Below are 20,705 nucleotides of genomic sequence, written 5' to 3' on the forward strand. Positions count from 1 at the left end.
CATGAAGTATTATAATATTGTTGGAAGATATGTGTAATAAATTAAAGCGTACATCAACTACTATTTAAAAAAAAAAGACATAAGAGGTATAGGTAAGAAGTCAATAGTAAAGATGAAATGCAATAAAAAAAACTAATCCAAAAAAAAAAGGCAGAAAAAGAAGAAAAATGAAAGAACAAACGGGACAAAGGGAAAACAAATAGCAGCAAATTGGCAGACTTAAACCTAGCTATATCTATAGTTAAATTAAATGTAAATGATCTAAACCAGCGGTATCTGATAGAATGAACTTCCTGTGATGGTGGAAGTGTTCTGTATCTGATCTATGCAACAGGTAGCCACCAGCCACATGCAGATATTGAACACTTCAAATGGGACTAGTGCAACTGAGGAACTGGTTTTTAAATTTTATTTAACTAATTTAAAATTAAATAGCCACATGTGGCTAGTGGCTACCATAATGGACAGTGAATATATAAAAATTTCAGTTAAAAGAAGGAAATTGTCAGATTGGATAAAAGAATGACTCAACTCCATGCTGTCAATATAGTAACTGACAAGATCATTCTAAAATTTATATGGAAATGCAGATGATTTAGAATAGCTAAAACAATTATGGAAAAGAACAAAGCTAAAGGATTTATACTATCTAATCAAAAAGTTACAATCACCAGGAAGTGTGGTATTGGGATAATCTTATTATTTATATTTTTCTACCTTATCAATATTAAAAACTTGTGATCATCAAGGAATATGTAAGTCACAGACTGGAAGAAAATATTATATATATGACATATACATATGACAAAGCACATACACTCAGAATACATATGATTCAATAATAACAATCTATTTTTTTAATGGGTAAAAGACATGAACAGAGATAACAAAATAGCCAATCAGTGAATGAAAGAGTGTGCAACATTATCAGGCAAATGTGAATTAAAACTACAGTAAGATACCACTGAATAACCACTAAAATGTCTAAAATTTAGCAGGCATATAATGTCATGTATTAGAGATTCTGAAGAACAAATGGAACTCTGATAAATTTGCTGGTACAAAAGCAAAACAGTACAGCCACTTTGGATAACAATTGAGTACTTTCTTATAAAGTTAAATACACATTACTTTACATAACCAAAAATCCCTAACTGAAGGTATCCAAGATAAATAAAAACATGCATCCACACACATGAATATTCATGGAAGCTTTGGTCCAAATAGTCAAAAACTAGAAACAACCCAAATATCCAACAATTGTTGAATGGGTAAATAAAATGTAGTATATCCATACAACGGAATACTAAACTACTGATATGTGCCACAACATGGTTAAGTCTCAAAAACTAAGTGACTTTTTTTTACTGTGATTTGACTAAGAAAAAAAAGTATTATTTTTTCATATTTTCTCATATATATGAATATGGATGAAAATGTCCATGAGAGTGGTTATTACTGGGTAATGGATTTGCAGGTTGAGGGAGTGGTCTTGGAGGTGGAGGTGAGAAAGATTCACTTGTTACTGTATATGGTAGGTAGAATTCCAAGATGGACCCCAGGATTCATGGCCTCTGGTGTACTCACAACCTTCTATTTTTTCAACCCAACAGCAAACTATGTGCTGCCATGAAGGGATTTTGCAGATATAATTAAGGTCCCAAATCATTAATCTAAGAAAGGGAGATTATCCTTGGTGGGTCTGAACTAATCAGGTGAGCCCTTAAAATGCACTGGGATCTTTCAGGTGAAAGGGATTTGAAACCTGATTTGACATTAGTTCTCCCCTGTTGTATGAATGACAGAGAAGCATATGGCAAGGACATAAGAATGTTCTCTAGGAGCTGACAGCAACCAGCCAGCAAGAAACTAAATTCTGCCAACAACCTGAAAGAGTCTGAAGGGGAGCTTCAAATAAGAACCCAGCCAGCCAACATCTTAAGTGAGACCCTGAGCAGAGAAGCAAGCTATGCCAACCTAGTTTTATAACCTACAGAACTATGAGCTAATAAATAGGTATTGTTTTAAGAAGCTGAATTCACGGCAATTTGTTATGGGGCAATAGAAAACTAGTATACTATATTCTCATTTCTGCCCTTTAGATCCCTTTTAGTCACATAAGTATGTTATCTTTATCATTAAGAAAAAGAAAGTAAAGTGGCACCTGGGTGCCTCAGTCAGGTTAAGCGTCCGACTTCGGCTTAGGTCATGATCTTGCCATTCTTGAGTTCCAGCCCTGCATTGGGCTCTGTGCTAACAGCTCAGAGCTGGGAGCTGCTTCGGATTCTGTGTCTCCCTCTCTCTGTGCCCCTCCCCTGCTCACACTCTGTCTCTCTCTCTCTTCCTCAAAAATAAATTTCACGTTAAAAGAAATAAAATAAAAAAATAAAAACAAAAAGCTTTAAACTTTAAAATATATATAATTTTGATATGTCAATCATACTTCCTTAAAAAATATTTGAAATAAATAAATAAACATTAAAAAATTTTTAAAAAAAGAGAAAGTGAAGAAACACTGTGCTTCTCAGTAATGAAAGTATTCAAGATTAGATACTTGTTAGAGTTTTTACTTGATTAGCACATGCTTATCAGATAAAATTTGAACTAAATGGCCTGTAGAATCCCTTCGGGTTCTACAGCTGTAAGACTGTTAGGTCATGAAAATAACAGAAGCTTCTCAAAAATGTGCCAGTGGTCACCATAATTTAACGAAGAACAGGGACCAGAGAAAATGAGGACTAAGCAATCCACTTAGTGCATTCATCACTAAAGGATTACTAGTGACTATTGACAGCAGTTTCAGCAAAGCAATGTGTTAGAAGGCAGATAAAGAGTAATTCTAAAAGTTTGCAAGTTGATAAAATAAAGATGGAGCAGACCATTATTACCAATGAGAGAAAAAAGATAAAAAGGATGGTAGTTTGGTGGTCAAACTATAATTTATCAAAACCATGGGGAACTTAGCATTTGTGAAGGAAGAGGGAAAAGCAAGAAGAGGCTTAATGGGCACAGAACTAAAGGAAATCATTTAATCTTACTGAATTACCTGTGCTTGTTTTTGCCATTTTCTATTTAAAAACTCATCAACTCACCTCTTTCACCAAGTTAAATATACTCCCTCTTTTTTAATATATATTTTAATATGAATTACTAAAACACATCCCTCTTATTCAGGCACACTTAGAAGAATGTTGGAAGCATTAAGAGCTTGATCTCACACTCAGGAAGGCATCTGCAGGGCCACCTGGAGACTTCCTACACCCTGTCATTAAAGGAGTTCTCTATACCCACCAAGTTCTGTAAGCATGCCCAGCAAAAGCAGTGCTAGTCCTCCTACTGAATGCTCTGGAAGCAGTCAAGAGTTTTAATTTGTTTCAAGTCCCATACATCGGTAAGAGACACTGAAAACATTCAACAATTATTCAATCTATTACTGATTTTCAATTTCAATCAACATAAAAGTTAATTTACATTCAAGGTACAAACAAAATGTCAGGTCTCTGAGCAGTTATTTTGAAATCCTAGAGGTATGTGGAGTACAATATGGCTCTATTTGAAAGATATACTCACTTTCTGTTCATCATCAGATACTTGTGAGGATGGACAAGTTGTTTTTGTTGGCATGTGAGACTGAAAGAGCTAAAAAAAGAAAAAAATATATATATTAAAAAAGAGATTACTCTAAAAAACCCTATATCTAAATAATATATCCATGTTAAAAAGGAATTTAAAAATTTTCATTATCATCAAGTTGTCACTTGTAATCTACACACTTGACTCATGCTTAAAACCATGGTTTCCTTGCTGGATAAATATATGCAATATATAATATATATTAAAACATTTACCCACATATGCAAAAATATTATAAAAGAGTAAACTCCCATTTACATCCAGGAAAACAAAGCACATTACTCTTACTTAAAAGACTTTACAGGATTAAAAAGGGAAAATAAGCTATTTCACTAAAAAAATACTCTAAGAGCCAAGGAGATATTCAAAATTAGGTATTTGCCACAGAAGCATGCCAGAGTAAATACAATTGTTAATGATCCAATTTTAGTACATTTAAGAAAGCAGTGATCTAAAAATCTGAACAAGTCCTGGGGCATCTGGGTGGCTCAGTCAATCATCCAACTTCGGCGCAGGTCATGATCTCACTGTTCATGGGTTCAAGCCCCACATTGGGCTCTGTGCTGATGGCTCAAAGCCTGGAGCCTGCTTTGGATTCTGTGTGTGTGTGTGTGTGTGTGTGTGTGTGTGTGTGTGTGTGTGTGTCTCTGCCCGTCCTCTGCTCGCACTATGTCACTCTCTCTCTCAAAAATAAATAAACATTAATGAATTAAAAAACTTAAGTCCTTTAGTTATCCAACTAAAATAGAAATAATTATCATTTGTAGAATTCCTATTATATGTCTATCACTATGCAGCTCATTAAGTATATTTTATTTAACTATGTTTATTATTTTCTGAGCTATACATATTCAAGGCTTCTATAAAATTAAATAAATTACTCCAAATCATAAAAGCCAGTATGATGTAGACACAGGTCTGATCTGCCTGCAAAGCAGATATTCCTTCTACTACTGTCCCAAGTTGTAAACCAAACACATATTCACTGTTTGCAACAGTGAGGAATGGGGGGAAAAAGGTACAAGAGAAGTTGTGGGAATTTCAAATCCATACTACCTCAAAAACTGCTATCCTACTTTTGACTACACAAGATACTAAGGAAATGTGGCATTTTTAAAAATAGTAGTAATATGGATTATAGTAAGAAAAATGCAAACAGTGCCAATAAGAAAACTGCAAAATAAGTTCCCTTCCTACCCTTGACTTGCTAGTACTTCAGCAAACCTATGTATACTTCCAGAGACAGACCATACGTGTATGAGCATAAGTGAATATGCAAGTGTCTTTGTTTATATAAATGGTAGTGATCTATTGCTCTGCATTGTGATTTTTTTTCCCCTTAATCTCTCCTGAAAACTGCTTCTAGTATGTAGATCTACTACATTCATTCTGTGGTATAGTATTCTGTTTTGTATATGACAATATATGATGAAAGGGAGAAGAACCTTACCACTGTAGCAAGAAAATAGTGTTTCTGGCACCATGCACACCCATACACACACCCGCCCCCATACACATACACACTGGGATTGTGAATGCAATCTCACAGATAGGCAGGTATATATCATAACTGGATTTTACAGAATGCTAACAACAATCTACCTCTGTACATTCTGGGTAACAGAAGCTTTTGAAGGCTGGCCTTGTGACTTAACCACTCCACATACAACTGAACACATTGTTCCAACATGAAATGACTCCTGTCAGTTGGAAGATGTCCTTATATAAAAGCACACAACAAAAGCTCTGTGATGAACACTTACAGATGATAGCCATATTTTCACATTAAAAAGTGAAAATTACATAATGATACAAAGCACATCAAATTGGCCTAAGGTTTTGTTTTTTAATTATATATACTTCACCTTACTCCCTCCATCCTGCTGTCACACCTCTAGTCATTGTGTGGCATGTAGGCAGTAGCTCATTCTATGCCAGAACAGAAAAGTAAGAAAAAACTAAGGGAAAGAGCAATGGTAGTTACGGACATGTGGAGAAAGAGATCATTAAAGGTCAAAGCAGTTTTCAGAGAAGACAATAATATTGAAATGAGTCAGGAAAGTGGTATACATACCAAGAGAGAAGGTGGCATTTAGGGTAGAAAAAAATCCCTAAGCACTGGAGTGAGGTAAAATTTTGTATTTGGAGAAAGTAAATCATGAGTATAGTAGTTGGTACAGGGAAAAAAAAGTTCATTGTCTCCTTTTGCAATTATGAATGAGGTTATGAAGGAGGATGAGAAACAGATTAGAGACAAGAGATGAGTAGCTGACTGAGGAATTTTGAAGAGTCTATCTCAAGAGTCTCACTTGTTGGTAAAGGCAAAGAAGTACCACAGAACACAACTGTTTGGGGACCCTGTTGAGAGCCTTGCCTTAGATAAATCGAGTAAGAGTGTAGAACATTCCATGCTGAATGCTACTTCCTGATGTAAAAAAAAATATGGTAAGAAAGTAGCTTTAGGGTTTTAATGTAATGAATAGCATATTTTTGTTAAATGCTTGCTTAGTAAGCAATTCGGTTGATAAGTAAAATTTGCTTAAAAAAACAGGATAGGTTTTGTACTAGTTCATCATTAAATTCTGACTAATAAAACCTAGGTTATTTTTCTGTCATTTATGTAAGCTCATTTCAAAGATCTGCTTTTGATTATTCACTTCCTGTGTTTCTGAATACCTGCCAAAAAGTCTACTTAATATCTCTATGGATAAAAGTTTTGATCAGGAAGTATGAATGAGTCACATAAAAATATTATAAATAGTTGTTTTTAATATTTTCCACTGCTACTACCTGACTAGTCAAATTTCCAAAACAAGTTTTAGAATAAAAAGGTTTTAATAAATTAACAGGACATTATTGAAGGTAAAATAAGAAGGCGACAAGAGCTGACCAAGTCCTTCTAGTGGCAAAACCTAAATTAAAACAAAATAAAACAAAACAACAAACTGGAAGTGAAATTCCAGTCTGCAATATCAATGATCACTTACTATGTGTAAATCACTGTGCTGGGTACCAGCGTCTCAAGAGGAGTAAGACACAGCCCTGACCTTAAGAACTTACCTCTGAGAAACACAAACTCATGACAGGCAATCACAGTCTCATTCCAAGTTAGACTAATGAAACCACTACCTACACTTGATTATGCAGTTTGCTTTTACACTTTTTTTTAAATACATATATATATCATACATTCACAAACATATATATATTTAAATCTATACATACACTACCTAGAAGTAAAAAACATATAGTACCTTTAATTCCTAGCAAAGTCTAACACACTTTTTTTTAAGTTATAATATATAATGAATCATGGGAAAAAAAGTACCAAAACATTGAGATAGCCGAAGGAAGTTTCGGTGCTCTACCTTCTTCAAAATTTCACTTTGGGGAGTATCGGCAATACAACAGAGGTGGCACACAATTGTTCTGGGTCCCTAGGGAGACATATAGTAGATGACCTTTTTCCTATCAGCCAATTATGGGGAAACATTTGCTGATTCTTTCACAAAATACATTAGATAACAAGTTTCCTTACTGGTAAACATTCTTGAAACTGCCCCTTTCTCTAGGTATAACAATGAGCCTTAGAGGAACAGAAATGTGACTTGGTTTTAATAGCTTCATTTTAACTTTATTTTCCCACAATTTTTATCTTTATAAAATTAATCAAAGTCTCAGGATACAAAATCAATGTACAGAAATCAGTTGCATTCTTATACACTAATAATGAAGCAACAGAAAGACAAATAAAGAAACTGATCCCATTCACAATTGCACCAAGAACCATAAAATACCTAGGAATTAACCTAACCAAAGATGTAAAAGATCTGTATGCTGAAAACTATAGAAAGCTTATGAAGGAAATTGAAGAAGCTATAAAGAAATGGAAAAACATTCTGTGCTCATGGATTGGAAGAACAAATATTGTTAAAATGTCAATACTACCCAAAGCAATCTACACATTCAATGCAATCCCAATCAAAATTGTACCAGCATTCTTCTCGAAGCTACAACAAGCAATCCTAAAATTTGCATGGAACCACAAAAGGCCCCGAATAGCCAAAGTAATTTTGAAGACCAAAGCAGGGGGCATCACAAACCCAGACTTTAGCCTCTACTACAAAGCTGTAATCATCAAGATAGTATGGTATTGGCACAAAAACAGGCACATAGACCAAGGAATAGAATAGAGACTCCATAATTGGACCCACAAAAGTATGGCCAGCTAATCTTTGACAAAGCAGGAAAGAAAATCCAATGGAAAAAAGACAAGTCTCTTTAACAAATAGTGCTGGGAGAACTGGACAGCAACACGCAGAAGAATGAAACTAGACCATTTTCTTACACCATTCACAAAAATAAACTCAAAATGGATGAAGGACCTGAATGTGAGACAGGAAACCACCAAAACCCTAGAGGAGAAGCAGGAAAAAACCTCTCTGACCTCAGCTGCAGCAATTTATTACTTGACACATCCCCAAAGGCAAGGGAATTAAAAGCAAAAATGAACTACTGGGACCTTATGAAGATAAAAAGCTTCTGCACTGCAAAGGAAACAATCAACAAAACTAAAAGGCAACCGCAGGAATGGGAAAAGATATTTGCAAATGACATTATCTGACAAAGGGCTAGTATCCAAAATCTATAAAGAACTCACCAAACTCCACACCCGAAAAAAAAAAATTATCCAGTGAAGAAATGGGCAGAAGACATGAATAGACACTTCTCTAAAGAAGACATCCAGATGGCCAACAGGCACATGAAAAGATGCTCAACATCACTCCTCATCAGGGAAATACAAATCAAAACCACACTCAGGTATCACCTCACGCCAGTCAGAGTGACTAAAATGAACAAATCAGGAGACTATAGATGCTGGCGAGGATGTGGAGAAACGGGAACCCTCTTGCACTGTTGGTGGAAATGCAAACTGGTGCAGCTGCTCTGGAAAACACTGTGGAGGTTCCTCAAAAAATTAAAAATAGATCTACCCTCTGACCCAGCAATAGCACTGCTAGGAATTTACCCAAGGGATACGGGAGTGCTGATGCATAGGGGCACTTGTACCCCAATGTTTATAGCAGCACTCTCAACAATAGCCAAATTATGGAATGAGCCTAAATGTCCATCAACTGATGAATGGATAAAGAAATTGTGGTTCATATACACAATGGAATACTACGTGGCAATGAGAAAGAATGAAATATGGCCTTTTGTAGCAACATGGATGGAACTGGAGAGTGTTATGCTATAAGTCATACAGAGAAAGACAGATACCATATGTTTTCACTCTTATGTGGATCCTGAGAAACTTAACAGAAGACCATGGGGGAGGGGAAGGAAAAAAAAAAGTTAGAGAGGGAGGGAGCCAAACCATAAGAGACTCTTAAAAACTGAGAACAATCTGAGGGTGGGAGGGAGGGGAGGGTGGGTGATGGGCATTGAGGAGGGCATCTTTTGGGATGAGCACTGGGTGTTGTATAGAAACCAATTTGACAATAAATTTCATATTAAAAAGAAATTAATCAAAGAACCAAAGTTTTCAAACTGTCTCCTGGTGTGTTTCTTGGAGTTCTTTAGGACAAAAAAAAAAAAAGTAAGAGACAACGAAAAGCAGAGAGTGGTCAAAATAATTACCTAGGCCTATTGTATGGCTTTCAAACAGGCAGAGTTCTTTGAAAGATTCCACAGACTCATTGATTAAAATCATTTTATTAAATCTTCAGGTTAAGGAAACTTTAAAATAAACTTAAGAGTGCTGATCGAAAATTTTCCTAAAAACAAGTACTAACATTACCTGATTCTAGAAGTGGATGCTAATTACACCGCAGGGGAAAAAGAAAGAATTCAACTGAAACCAGTGAGACTGGGCAGTGTAAGGCAAAGCAATACATTGGCCTCCTATGTGCACACCTGGATCTCCTCCAGGGCAGTCTCAGTTTAAGGCAGTTTGGGGTAGTCTAAATCCCATCAAAATATCACCTCAATTTTACCATCATCTCCAGTAAATATAAAAGTTAGAGGGTAAATACAAAGTCTAATATTCAGCCTCAAAAGATCAAGACATGTAAATTCTTGATAGTAGTTCATGTGATAAAAAATTAGGGGTATCAAGGTTAACAAAAGTTTACAGTAATACATGGCTGCTTAAAATAATAAATGTAATCTTATCTTGAAGTTACCTTCCCACTCTTAATTAGAAATGGGTGTATTTTATGTTTATTATAGGAAAAAATAGCATTTCTAATCATGTCATTTTAATAACACTGCAATGAACATCCATTTTGTGGTATAGTACTTACATCTCCCTTTCAGCAAGAACTAGCCCTTTGGCTACAAAGAATGCAGTTGGCTGATAGCTTCCAGCTTTAGAGCCTTCAGGATGCACAGTATTCCACCCAAGACCACTCCTTCCTGGCAGCCCCTAGCCCAGGACTGAGCACAAAGAGCGTGTCAGGGCCTGGCCCCTTCTGCACTAGGTGAGCCCCCCCAAACAGGCAGTCAGAGAGGTCTCCACTGGGTTGGCCCAGACTGCCAGACCTGAATAGCCTCTGAGGCTCTCTCTGCCAAGTTCTGCTTCAGCTTCTTTCCTTTCACAGCTGTCAAAATCTGCATCAGAGCCTGAAGACTTTTCGTTTCCAGTACTGCTTCCTCCCTGTCTCTTACAGGCATTACCTCCCCTCCCTGCCTCTCACTCCCAATCTATTTCTAACACTCATAACTTCAGCATCTGCTTCCCAGAGGACCCAAGAGGACACACCTGTATAAACATCAATCATTTTGTACATCTGATAATTTCCTCATGATAAATTCCTAGTATCAAAGGTATGAACATATTGTCCTGATCAAAGGTATGAACATATTGTCAAACTCCTCCTCAAAAAGGCTATATACCTGCTCACATTTCCAAAATTAGTATGTTAAAAAAAAACCAAAAAATAAAATCTGTATGTTCATTTCACTATGAAGTCATCAATACAGTATATTAACATTTTTTTAAGTGTTTGTCAAGTTCACAGGCAAACACTGACATCTTAATTTGACATCCAGTATTTTGAGTATTTTTTTCAGAATATTTTCATAAATCTTAAATTCATGTTTTCCCCCATTTGCCCATCGGGGTATCCCCTTTTTTGTTCCTCTTATTAACAAAAGCTGTTAGATATAACTGTGCTTGTCATGTGTATTACAAATATCTTTTCCTGATTTGTCACTGACTCTTTCAATTTTCATAGAGTCCAATCCATGTTTTCCTTTCTGGTTTCTTCCTTAAATGTGAAGCTTAAAAAATCTTTTCATACCCTGAGGTTCAAAAAAATCCATTTGAATTTTTTCCAAGTTCTTTAAGGGTTTCATGTCTTACACGTAAGTTTTTAAGCCTTCTAAAAATTATTTGCTAGCACTGCGTGAGTCAAGGCAATCCAAATTTTTCCCAACATCCTTAGCCTATTGCTCTATCAAGGGATAGCAAAGTATATTCAAACATCTCTATAGTCTGTTTTAGGGAAATGAGTTCCCAAGGGAAAACTTAGGATGCATGAATGGACTAGAGAGGTCAATCTGACACAGTGAAGAGAAATTACTGAATGACTAGAGCTGCCTAGCAAGAGTGGAATGGGCTGTCCCAGGAAGGATTCAGTTAGTGGCCCCGGGGGGGGGGGGGGGGGGGAGTTTAAACAGTGACACAGTCATCAACTGGATACACAGAGCCAATTCCTTCACTGAGTGAGAAGGAAAAATAATGAACTTCTAAGGTCTCTTTCAACTCAGATTTTATGACTGTATAACTATAAGCAAGCAGTGAGGAAAAAGTATGTGATATGGAGAATGAAGAATGAGCCATGGAAACTGCATGCTCAGACAAGGGGAAGTAAGGACAGGCATAACATAATTGTATCTAGTTGATGTGAAAAGGCTTTTTGGAACTAAATCTCAAAGGCTATTAAAATGAAAAGTAGACAGCTTGAATTCCTGGGAGAGGGAGCATGTTCCATGTAGACTCATGAAAAAAAGCCAGTCAAATTTGAAAAGTAAATGGGAAAAGCAAGCAAATGGGAAAAGGAGCTGAAGAAGGGGGAAAGGCAGAAGAAATTCATTAGAAGGACTTAGGGGCACCTGGGTGGCTCAGTTGGTTGACAGTATGACTCTTGATTTCAGCTCAGATCATGATTCCAGGGACCTGAGACTGAGCCCCACGTCGGGCTCTGAGCTGAATGGGAAGCCTGCTTAAGATTCTCTTTCTTTCTCTTTTTGTCCCTCTCCTGGGCTTGTGTGCACTCTCTCTAAAAAGTAAAAAAATAGGGGTTCATTCAGTTAAGTGTCTGACTTCAGCTAAGGTCATGATCTCAAGATTCGTGGGTTTGAGCCCAGCCACCCAAGTCTACAGCCTGTTTTGGATTCTGTGTCTCCCTCTCTCTCAGCCCCTCCTCCACTTGCATTCTGTCTCTCTCTCTCTAAAATAAATAAACATAAAAAAATAAAATAAAATAAATAAAATTAAATTAAATTAAAAGACTTAAAATTGACATGGAATATCTGGGAAAAAAGAATACTGAGGAGTCAGTATGAAGACTATCAATATACTGCTTTTTATTTATTCCACAAATATACACAATACTTACTAAAAGGTTTTCCATCTTCAGGACAGAATAACAAAGGTGAATAAGCCAATATCCTTGCAATTTAAATTTTAGTACTGTGGGGAGACATGCATTCAACTTATAAACACCACAGTAGCTCAGGGTATACTGAACCCTGCATGGTCAGAGAAGGTACTGCCAAGAAAAGCCTTGAGCAAAGACTTGAAGGAGAAATAGGAATATTCCTAGCAAATGGGAAAAGAAAGTAGAGGAATCAATGTGTGCAAAACCATGCAAGTATACTAGGAAAGCTAGGAAAACTGCAGTAAGCTCATTATCATTTAAGCCTAAGGAGGCTTAAGGTTAAGTGCAAGGAGGACAGAAGAGGTAAGCCTGGACAAGGAAACAGGGGGCTGGACATCCACTCTGCCTTAGAGTGAAGCCATGCCCACCTTCAAAGGTGGTAATTTGGTAGATGTTACTGTGAGGCAGGAAAGAAAATGAGATAAATCAGCACTGGTTTGATGCAATTTTGGAAATACTGAGTTTAAGGTTTTCATGAGCGCTCTGGATCCCTCAAGGAGATTCTACATAACCACTGAAGTCTTCAGTCAAGTGTATAATTAATCTAGGGTAACTTTTACATGATTATTAAAAATAAATACAGTGGTGGGACACCTGGGTAGCTCAGTCAGTTAAGCATCCAACTTTGGCTCAAGACATGATCTTGCAGTTCGTTGAGTTCAAGCCCTGCGTTGGGCTCTATGCTGACAGCTCAGAGCCTGGAGCCTGCTTCGGATTCTGTGACTCCCTCTCTCTCTGCTCCTCCCCCACTCATGTTCTCTCTCTGTCTCTCTCTCTCTCAAAAATAAACATTAACAATAAATAAATAAATAAATACATACATACATACATACATACATACATACATACATACAGTGATAATTCCCATTTCTCTTGAAGTTGCCACTGATTCCCTAAGACTGGAATTCATCCATATTGGTAATTCTTCCACATTTTAGAGCACTAAAAATTCAGCCTAACTCACTAAGCCAGTCAGGCTTGATTTTTAGACTGAACATAGTTAATGCTATATATTACTAGTAACAGGCTGCAGTTTAGAAAGTATTACCCTATTTTTACAACTCAGAAAAAGATAAATCTTTTTTAAAAAAAGGAAGAAGTTCCATATAAGTCTATGTTGAAATACTTTTTTTACAAAAAATTGGAAGTGATAGTTAGGAAAATTAAGATTAATGACATGATGTGATATTAAGTAGCAAAATAAGAATATAAAACTGTATTGACACCATGGTTACAGATTATTTATGCATATGGACAAACACCTGGAGTCTGATTCTTAGAGGGAAGAGAATACTACCTTTTCTTCTTGATAACCATTAATATTATCATTTATGTGAATTTAACAGAGACTAATAGAATATAAGTATTTTTCAAATATCTATAAAAATGCATTTATTCAAAAGATATGTACTGAATGACTACTATGTTCCAGGAACTATCCTAGGTATGGGGGAAGTATAACTGAGCAAAATAGAAAAAAGTCCTGGCCATCAGGGAGCTTCCATTCCAGTTAGGGAAAGACAGGCATAAAGCAGACACTGCTAATAAGAGAATAATAAACACAATAAAGAAAAATAAGACAAGAAAGGGGGACAGGAAATGTGGAGGTGACATGAGTGAGGAGATATCATTTTGGTTTTGTTTTTAAAGATTTTACTTTTTTTAAGTAATCTCTATACCCAACGTTGGCTCAAACTCGAAACCCCGAGATCAAGAGTTGCATGCTCTACTGATTGAGCCAGCCAGGTGCCCTGAGGTTAGGGAAGGCCTAATTGGAAAGGTGGTAAGTACGTCCTGAAGACGTAGGAGTTAGGGGACCTGAAGGAGTTAAGGGAGGAGAGCAGATGAAGGGGCTACCTGGAGGAAGAGCATTCCAGGCAGAAGGAATTAAACCATTGCAAGGATCCTGAGGCAGATGTTGCTGTTGGTATGAGGAACATCAAGGAGGCCAATGTGGCTGGTGGCTGCAGGGGAGGAAGGGAGATACAGAGGGGTCAGAGAGAAATGAGAGCCAAATTATGTAAGGACTGGCTTTGAAGAGTTTTTAGCATAAGAGAGACATGATTTCTCTTTGTATTAAATAGTTCGCTACAGCTACTATGTTGAGAGTAGACTAAAGAATGGCAAGGCAAATGGAACTAGAGTGTATTATGCTAAGTGAAGTAAGTCAGTCAGAGAAGGATAAATATATGATTTCACTCATATGTGGAATTTAAGAAACAAAACAGATGAACATAGGGGAAGGGAAGGAAAAATAAGATAAAAAGAGGGAGGCAAACCGTAGAGACTCTTAAATTCAGAGAACAAATTGAGGCTGGCTGGAGGGGTGCTGGGTAGGGGGAATGAGCTAAACGGGTGATGGGCACTAAGGAGAGTACTTGTTGGGATGAGGACTGGGTGTTATATGCAAGTGATAAATCACTAAATCCTACTCCTGAAATTAATACACTATATGTTAACTAACTTGGATTTAAATAAAATTTAAAAATTCAAAAAAATAATGGCAACACAGAAACAGACTGGTTAAGAAGCTACTATGTTAATTCAAGAAAAGAGATCATGGCAGAATGTGAATGATGTAAGAGCTAAGACATGGTTAAATTCTGGATCTACCTCAAAAGTAGAACTTGTTGAGAGGCACCTGGCTGGCCAGTAGGTTAAGACTTCAACTTTGGCTCAGGTTATGATATCACCATTTGTGAATTTGAGCCCCGCACTGGGATTTGTGCTGACAGCTCAGAGCCTGGAGCCTGCTTTGGATTCTGTGTGTCTCTCTCTCTGCTCCTCCCCCACGTGAGCTCTGTCTCAGTCTCTCCCAAAAATAAACAAACATTAAAAAAAAATTAGAACTTGTTGAATGTTCAATGTGGGATGTAAAGAGATATAGAGAATGGTTTCCAAGTTTTTATTTGAGCAACATGGAGGAGGGAGCTTCCACTTACTGGAACTGGGAAGACAATAGAATGAGGACTGTGGAAGGTCAGGAGTTCTCTCTGAAACATATTAAATTGGAAATGCCTATTAGATGCTGAAGTGGAGGTACTAGGTAGGTAGCTGGATAGACAAGTTGAGAGTGAAGGATCTCTAGATCACAGGTGAAAATTCTGAAGTCATCAGTACATGGCAAGTAGTCAATGCTACAGGAAGAGATGAAATCACCCACGGAGTAAAAGGTATTTAGAAAAGAGAAGGGATCACAGAAGTGAACGCTGGGGGAACTCCAACATTTAAAGGCTGGGGAACTGAGGAGCAACCAGTCTAAGTGACTGAGAAAGATCAGCCAAAGAGGGTGAAAGAAATCCAGATATATGTGGAATCCTGGAAGACAGGTAAAGAAAGCCTTTGGGGGAAGAGAGAGTATGCCACTATCATTCCTTTACGTATTGTGTGTGGTTGTTTTCAGGCCACAACAGAGTTGCATAGTTGTGAGAGACCATCTGGCTTACAACGCTGAAAATACTATTTGACCCTATAAAGAAAACCCTTACTCTAGAAGATCCTTAATCTAGAAGAATTAGAGGGCAAATAAATGAAGAAAATGTGGTACAATTTCAGGCAGCACCAAGGCCTCTGAGTCCAGTGGTCATGACTTAAGAGTGAGACCATTCAGCATGATTACCCTCAATCTTATTCAGCTGTGAGGCTGCATGAGCAGAGTCTGGAGATAGTATAATTTCACTGTGTGTGGCTTTTGCCAGTGGAGAATGATGAAGCAAGGAAGGGAACTGAGACACGCAAGGAAATGACTATAAATGTTATGAGGAAGGACTTACAACTGGGCAAAAAGGGGAAAGAGCATGGAAGACATGAAGGAAGGGAAAAGGTAGTAGGAACAACAGGTCAGGTCAAAGAATTGTGGGACTTGGTACCACAGGGAGTAAACAGAAAAGGTAGGAGGTGTGGCTGAGTGGACTGCCTGGAGGGGCTGCATTTACAGGGAATAACAAGGTCAAGATATTAACCACAAGAAGGACAGGTGAAAGCAGGGAACAGAATACAAGACATTGAAGGAGAAGAGGCCAAAAACTGAAAGGCAGGGTACTGAAAGGATAATCCATGTGGATACTGAAATCCCATAGAATTACCACAGATCTAATGTTGGAGAATCACAGGGAGCCAGTACCTACACCATCATGCATGGAGGCAGATAAGTTTCAGAGATGAATGTAACAGAGAGATAGTGAGTATACAGTGGGATAGCTGATTGAAAGTCAAGAGAGAATGTTTAGGGAGGAGAGGAGAATGATCTGGAAGTGGCAATGAGAAATAAAGGGTCAACCAGGCCATCTCCAGGTTTTGTGCTACAAGAGGTATCCATTAGTGACAGGAATCCTTGAAACATAGCTCTCGCAAATCTCCTCTGGGAAAAGTTTGGTCACATGTAAATTTAGTAAAATATTACTATATTCTGACTAAAATAACCAATACGTAAGGAAGGCTAAATCCATTTTAACCCAAGAAAAGCAGTGGGCAGAACTCTTTAGGGAGCTGTGAAACATGACACAGGTAATAAATAAATGAAGTTTTTTATTGCCCCTCTTTTATACACTTTGGCAAAAAGGAGTATCACAGTGTGATGATGCCCTGTTCCCTCTCTATGCCAATCCTTTTGTCCTAGACCATAGTCTCCTTTGGTACTATAGCCTCACTAAGGCCCTACAGGATTTGACCACCATCTATTTCTGCAGCTTCATGTTGTTCTTGATGACCCCTTTTGGCATGTTTTCAGACATGTCAAAGTTCTACCCCAGCAATTATCATTACCTCTGCTTGGATACCCTTTCTATCCTTGGTCCCATACAAAAGCTCCTCCTCTCAAGGAGCTTAGTGAAGAGGAGGCACTTAAACAAGAAAGCAAAGTGTGGTCATTATCATGAAGGAAAGAGAGTGATGTGAGCCAGAGCAGTCAAAGGAGAGGGGAGGGTAGATTTCCAACAAGGTGCAAATGCAATTCAATGTGGAAAGGATAGTGTTTTTTAAAAATGGTGCCAGAGGGACGCCTGGGTGGCTCAGTTAGTTAAGCATCAGATTTGAGTTCAGGTCATGATATCGAAGTCCATGAATTCAAGCCCCACGTCAGGCTCTGCGCTGACAGCTCAGAGCCTGGAGTCTGCTTTGGATTCTCTCTCTCTCTCTCTCTGCCCCTCCCTCACTTGCACTCTGTCTCTGTCTCTCAAAAAAAAATAAACATTTTAAAAAAATTTAAAAATGGTGCCAGAATAATTAAGATTCCAATATCTGCCCCCAAAAAACAAAAACAAAAACAAAAAAGGAACCTGGTAACATATACAAAAATTAACTCAAAACAGATTGTATACATAAAACCTTGTGGCCTTAGGTTAGACAAAAACTTCTTAGCTACCACACCAAAAGCATGATCCATAAAAGAAAAAAATGATAAATTGAACCTAATAAACCAAAAAAGCTTCTGCTCTTCAAGACACTGTTAAGAGAATGAAAACTCAAGACACATACTTTGATTGATAAAACATTTGTAAATTATTTATATCATAAAAGAATATGAGAAATATATATCTTTTTAAAACTTGTACAACTCAATAATTATACAATAACTTAATTTTAAAAATGGGAAAATATTTGAACAGATACTTCACCAGGAATACAGAGATGGCAAATAAGCAAATGACAGTAGCTCAACATCATCACTCATTAGATAAAGCCAAATAAATTACAAGATATGACCATATACCTATAAAAATGACTTTTTAAAAAACTAACAATACTGGCAAAGATGCAGAGCAACAAGGGCTCTCAGTCATTATTGTTAGGAAGGCAAATTGGTACAAACATTTTGGAAAACAGTTTGACAGCTTCTTAAATACATACCTACCATTCTACTCAGCAATCTTACTCCTAGATATCAACCCAGATGAAATAAAAAACTTATATTCACATAAAAGCCTGTATGTGAATGTACACAGTGATTTTATTCAAAACTGTTAAAAACTGGAAACAGCCCAAGTATTCCTCAAATAAAGAATGAACAAACACAACTGTGACACATCCATACAATGGAATACTACTCAGCAATAAAAAGGAACATGCAACAACATGGACAAATCTCAAAAGTACTGCATTCAGTGAAAGAAGCCAGCTCAAGGCTACAATAATTCCATATGTAGGACACTCTGGTAAAGGCAAAACAACAGGAGCAGAAAACTGATCAGTGATTGTCAGAGATGGAGGACTACAAAGAAGCACAAAGGAATAACAGGGGATGGAAATGGTGATAGAAATGTTCTATATCTTTGATTATAGTTGTAGTTACACACAACTATATGTGTTCATCAAAACTCCTAAGACTTTATAATAAAAAAGGGTAAATTTCACTACACAAATTATACCTCAATAAAAAAGCTTAATTTATGAAGATATAACAAAATTTTCTAACTAAACATAAGTAATCAATTCACGAGAAAGCAGAGGCTAACAAAAACTTAGAATATGTGAGGATAAACTAGGTCATTGAGACAATAAATGATAATTTATAAGCAGCAATAAAAAAGTAAATATACACCAAAATAAGCAAATGCAAAAGGAGATTAAAATATTTTCTCCAATTGCTCAAATTACAATTCAGTATGAAGTTCTTTTGGCTCTCAGAGTTAGGTGGAAACTGCAAATTAGATTTCTTTTCTATACAACAGAATCTCTGTTACCATATGACAAGCAGCCTGTCTTCTCCCAAAACAGAGATCCCCTAGAAATAATCTCAATGGCCCATGTCACAGTAGAGAAGAATTAACATGACATCAGTATAAATGTATGGCTTAAGAAGGCTGTTAGAATTAATTGCTTATGGTGGCAACAGACGCAAACTGTTGGAGCACTAAATCACTGCCAAAGCCATGTAGGAGGGCCTGGGACAAGGAGGTACAACGACAACATAAACAAAACAAGACTTCTCAGCAAAATTTGAGAAAGTTAAGCCTCATCCCTCCAAAATGAAAATAACAGTTCTGAGCTCCTAGGGTTGGGAAGATAAATGTGATATTACAACTAAAGTACTTGTCACAGTGAATGCACTTTAGCATTTGGTATTATCCAATTACCCCAGTGGATTTACTCAAAGCAGCAAAGGAGAAAACCATATAAAAATGTATCTTGAATACTTTAACTTTTGCAAAGATCTTTAAAGATTACTAGACCACTAAAAAAAGTAAAAGTATGTACAAAGAAATTGAAAATAATGGGTAAAGTTCACTTTAGTTTTTAAAAAAAAAACCTTAAAAAATTTTAAGTGAATTTTCTCTTGATTGGTAAATACAATTAAAAGGCATCTCATGTTCAGGCGTCTGGGTGGCTTAGTTGGGTAAGCATCCAAGTCTTGATTTTGGCTCAGGTCATGATCTCACAGTTTGTGAGCCCTCCCTCGGGCTCCACACTGTCAGTGCAGAGCCTGCTTGGGATTCTTTCTCCCTCTCTCTCTGCCCCTCCCCCCACTCGCTCTCACTCTCTCTCAAAATAAATAAATAAACATTTAAAAAAAAAAACAAAGGTATCTTTTTATTTTCAAAACTGATTCAATCATTTCTGGCTTAATCTGCAGTGCAAAGTAACATTCCAGCTAAAAGGTATACATTCAACTAAGAAAAATATTGCTGTGCACATTTTATATTCATCTATGAAAAAAACAGCATACAGATGACTCACAAAATACCTTTCTACACATATCATGATAAACAGAATAACAGGACTCCTTGCTGTCTCTATAAGCATAGCTCACACAGAAGGTAGGATAAACTTGACCTAGTTCTTAAGAGGAGAGGTAAAAGGAGATCAGAGAAGATGTCTCATGGTTCTCCCATCTTCTCTTTGGTAAACCCCTGGGTCATATGACAATAGGCTGTCTGAAACTAGCTTGAAGGGGTTAGAGCACCCATTATACCTGGCAAGGACCTGCAGGGCCAGATCATCCTCCTGGTCTTACCCCACATCCAAATCTCAAACACAATTATCTTTTCTTTCCCAATGGTAGCCCCTTCTTCTTCCTGTGTATATATTACTTTGTTCAACATATGGCATTATTTTAGTTTATTTTTCAATTTAATACATTACTCAAGTCTGATATTCCAGCAAATAATCCTGTGTCTCCTATCTAATTTCTACGTCTGGTCATAAGCATTTCTGGGACCTATCTTTTGTTAACTAAATGATGACAATGCAATCTCTAAAATACTGCCATATATTTACTTTTTTACATCTGTCAGTTGTCTCAGGCTTAGTATCAGATTATGTAGGATTCCTTAAATGGAAAAAGACCTGGGACAGCCTTAAATGGAACTTGGCTGAGAGGGTATATCTTTATCCCTCTCCCCTAATAGAGGTTCTACAGCCTTAGCTCTCCCATGTTCCTATCACAGAAACTACCACTTCCTGTCACTT

General features: G+C 37.0%; 1 protein-coding gene across 7 annotated transcripts in view; it reads right to left on the reverse strand.

The window, feature by feature from the left end:
* Positions 1–20,705, reverse strand: part of SEPTIN10 (septin 10) — a 67,626-nt gene that overhangs the window by 36,370 nt on the left and 10,551 nt on the right. For 6 of the 7 annotated variants that reach the window (XM_086701498.1, XM_086701501.1, XM_086701500.1 and 3 more), the window contains one exon: positions 3,571–3,639. In XM_086701498.1, the coding sequence (XP_086557624.1) occupies positions 3,571–3,624 (54 nt within the window). In that variant the 5' untranslated portion in view covers positions 3,625–3,639. Of the gene's footprint in view, positions 1–3,570; positions 3,640–14,912; positions 15,042–20,705 lie in introns of those variants that run through there. The other variant, XM_086701502.1, reaches the window with a different exon arrangement.

This window comes from Puma concolor, chromosome A3, assembly GCF_028749965.1.
Source record: "Puma concolor isolate L17-30 chromosome A3, mPumCon1.1.hap2, whole genome shotgun sequence".
Lineage (NCBI taxonomy): Eukaryota > Metazoa > Chordata > Mammalia > Carnivora > Felidae > Puma > Puma concolor.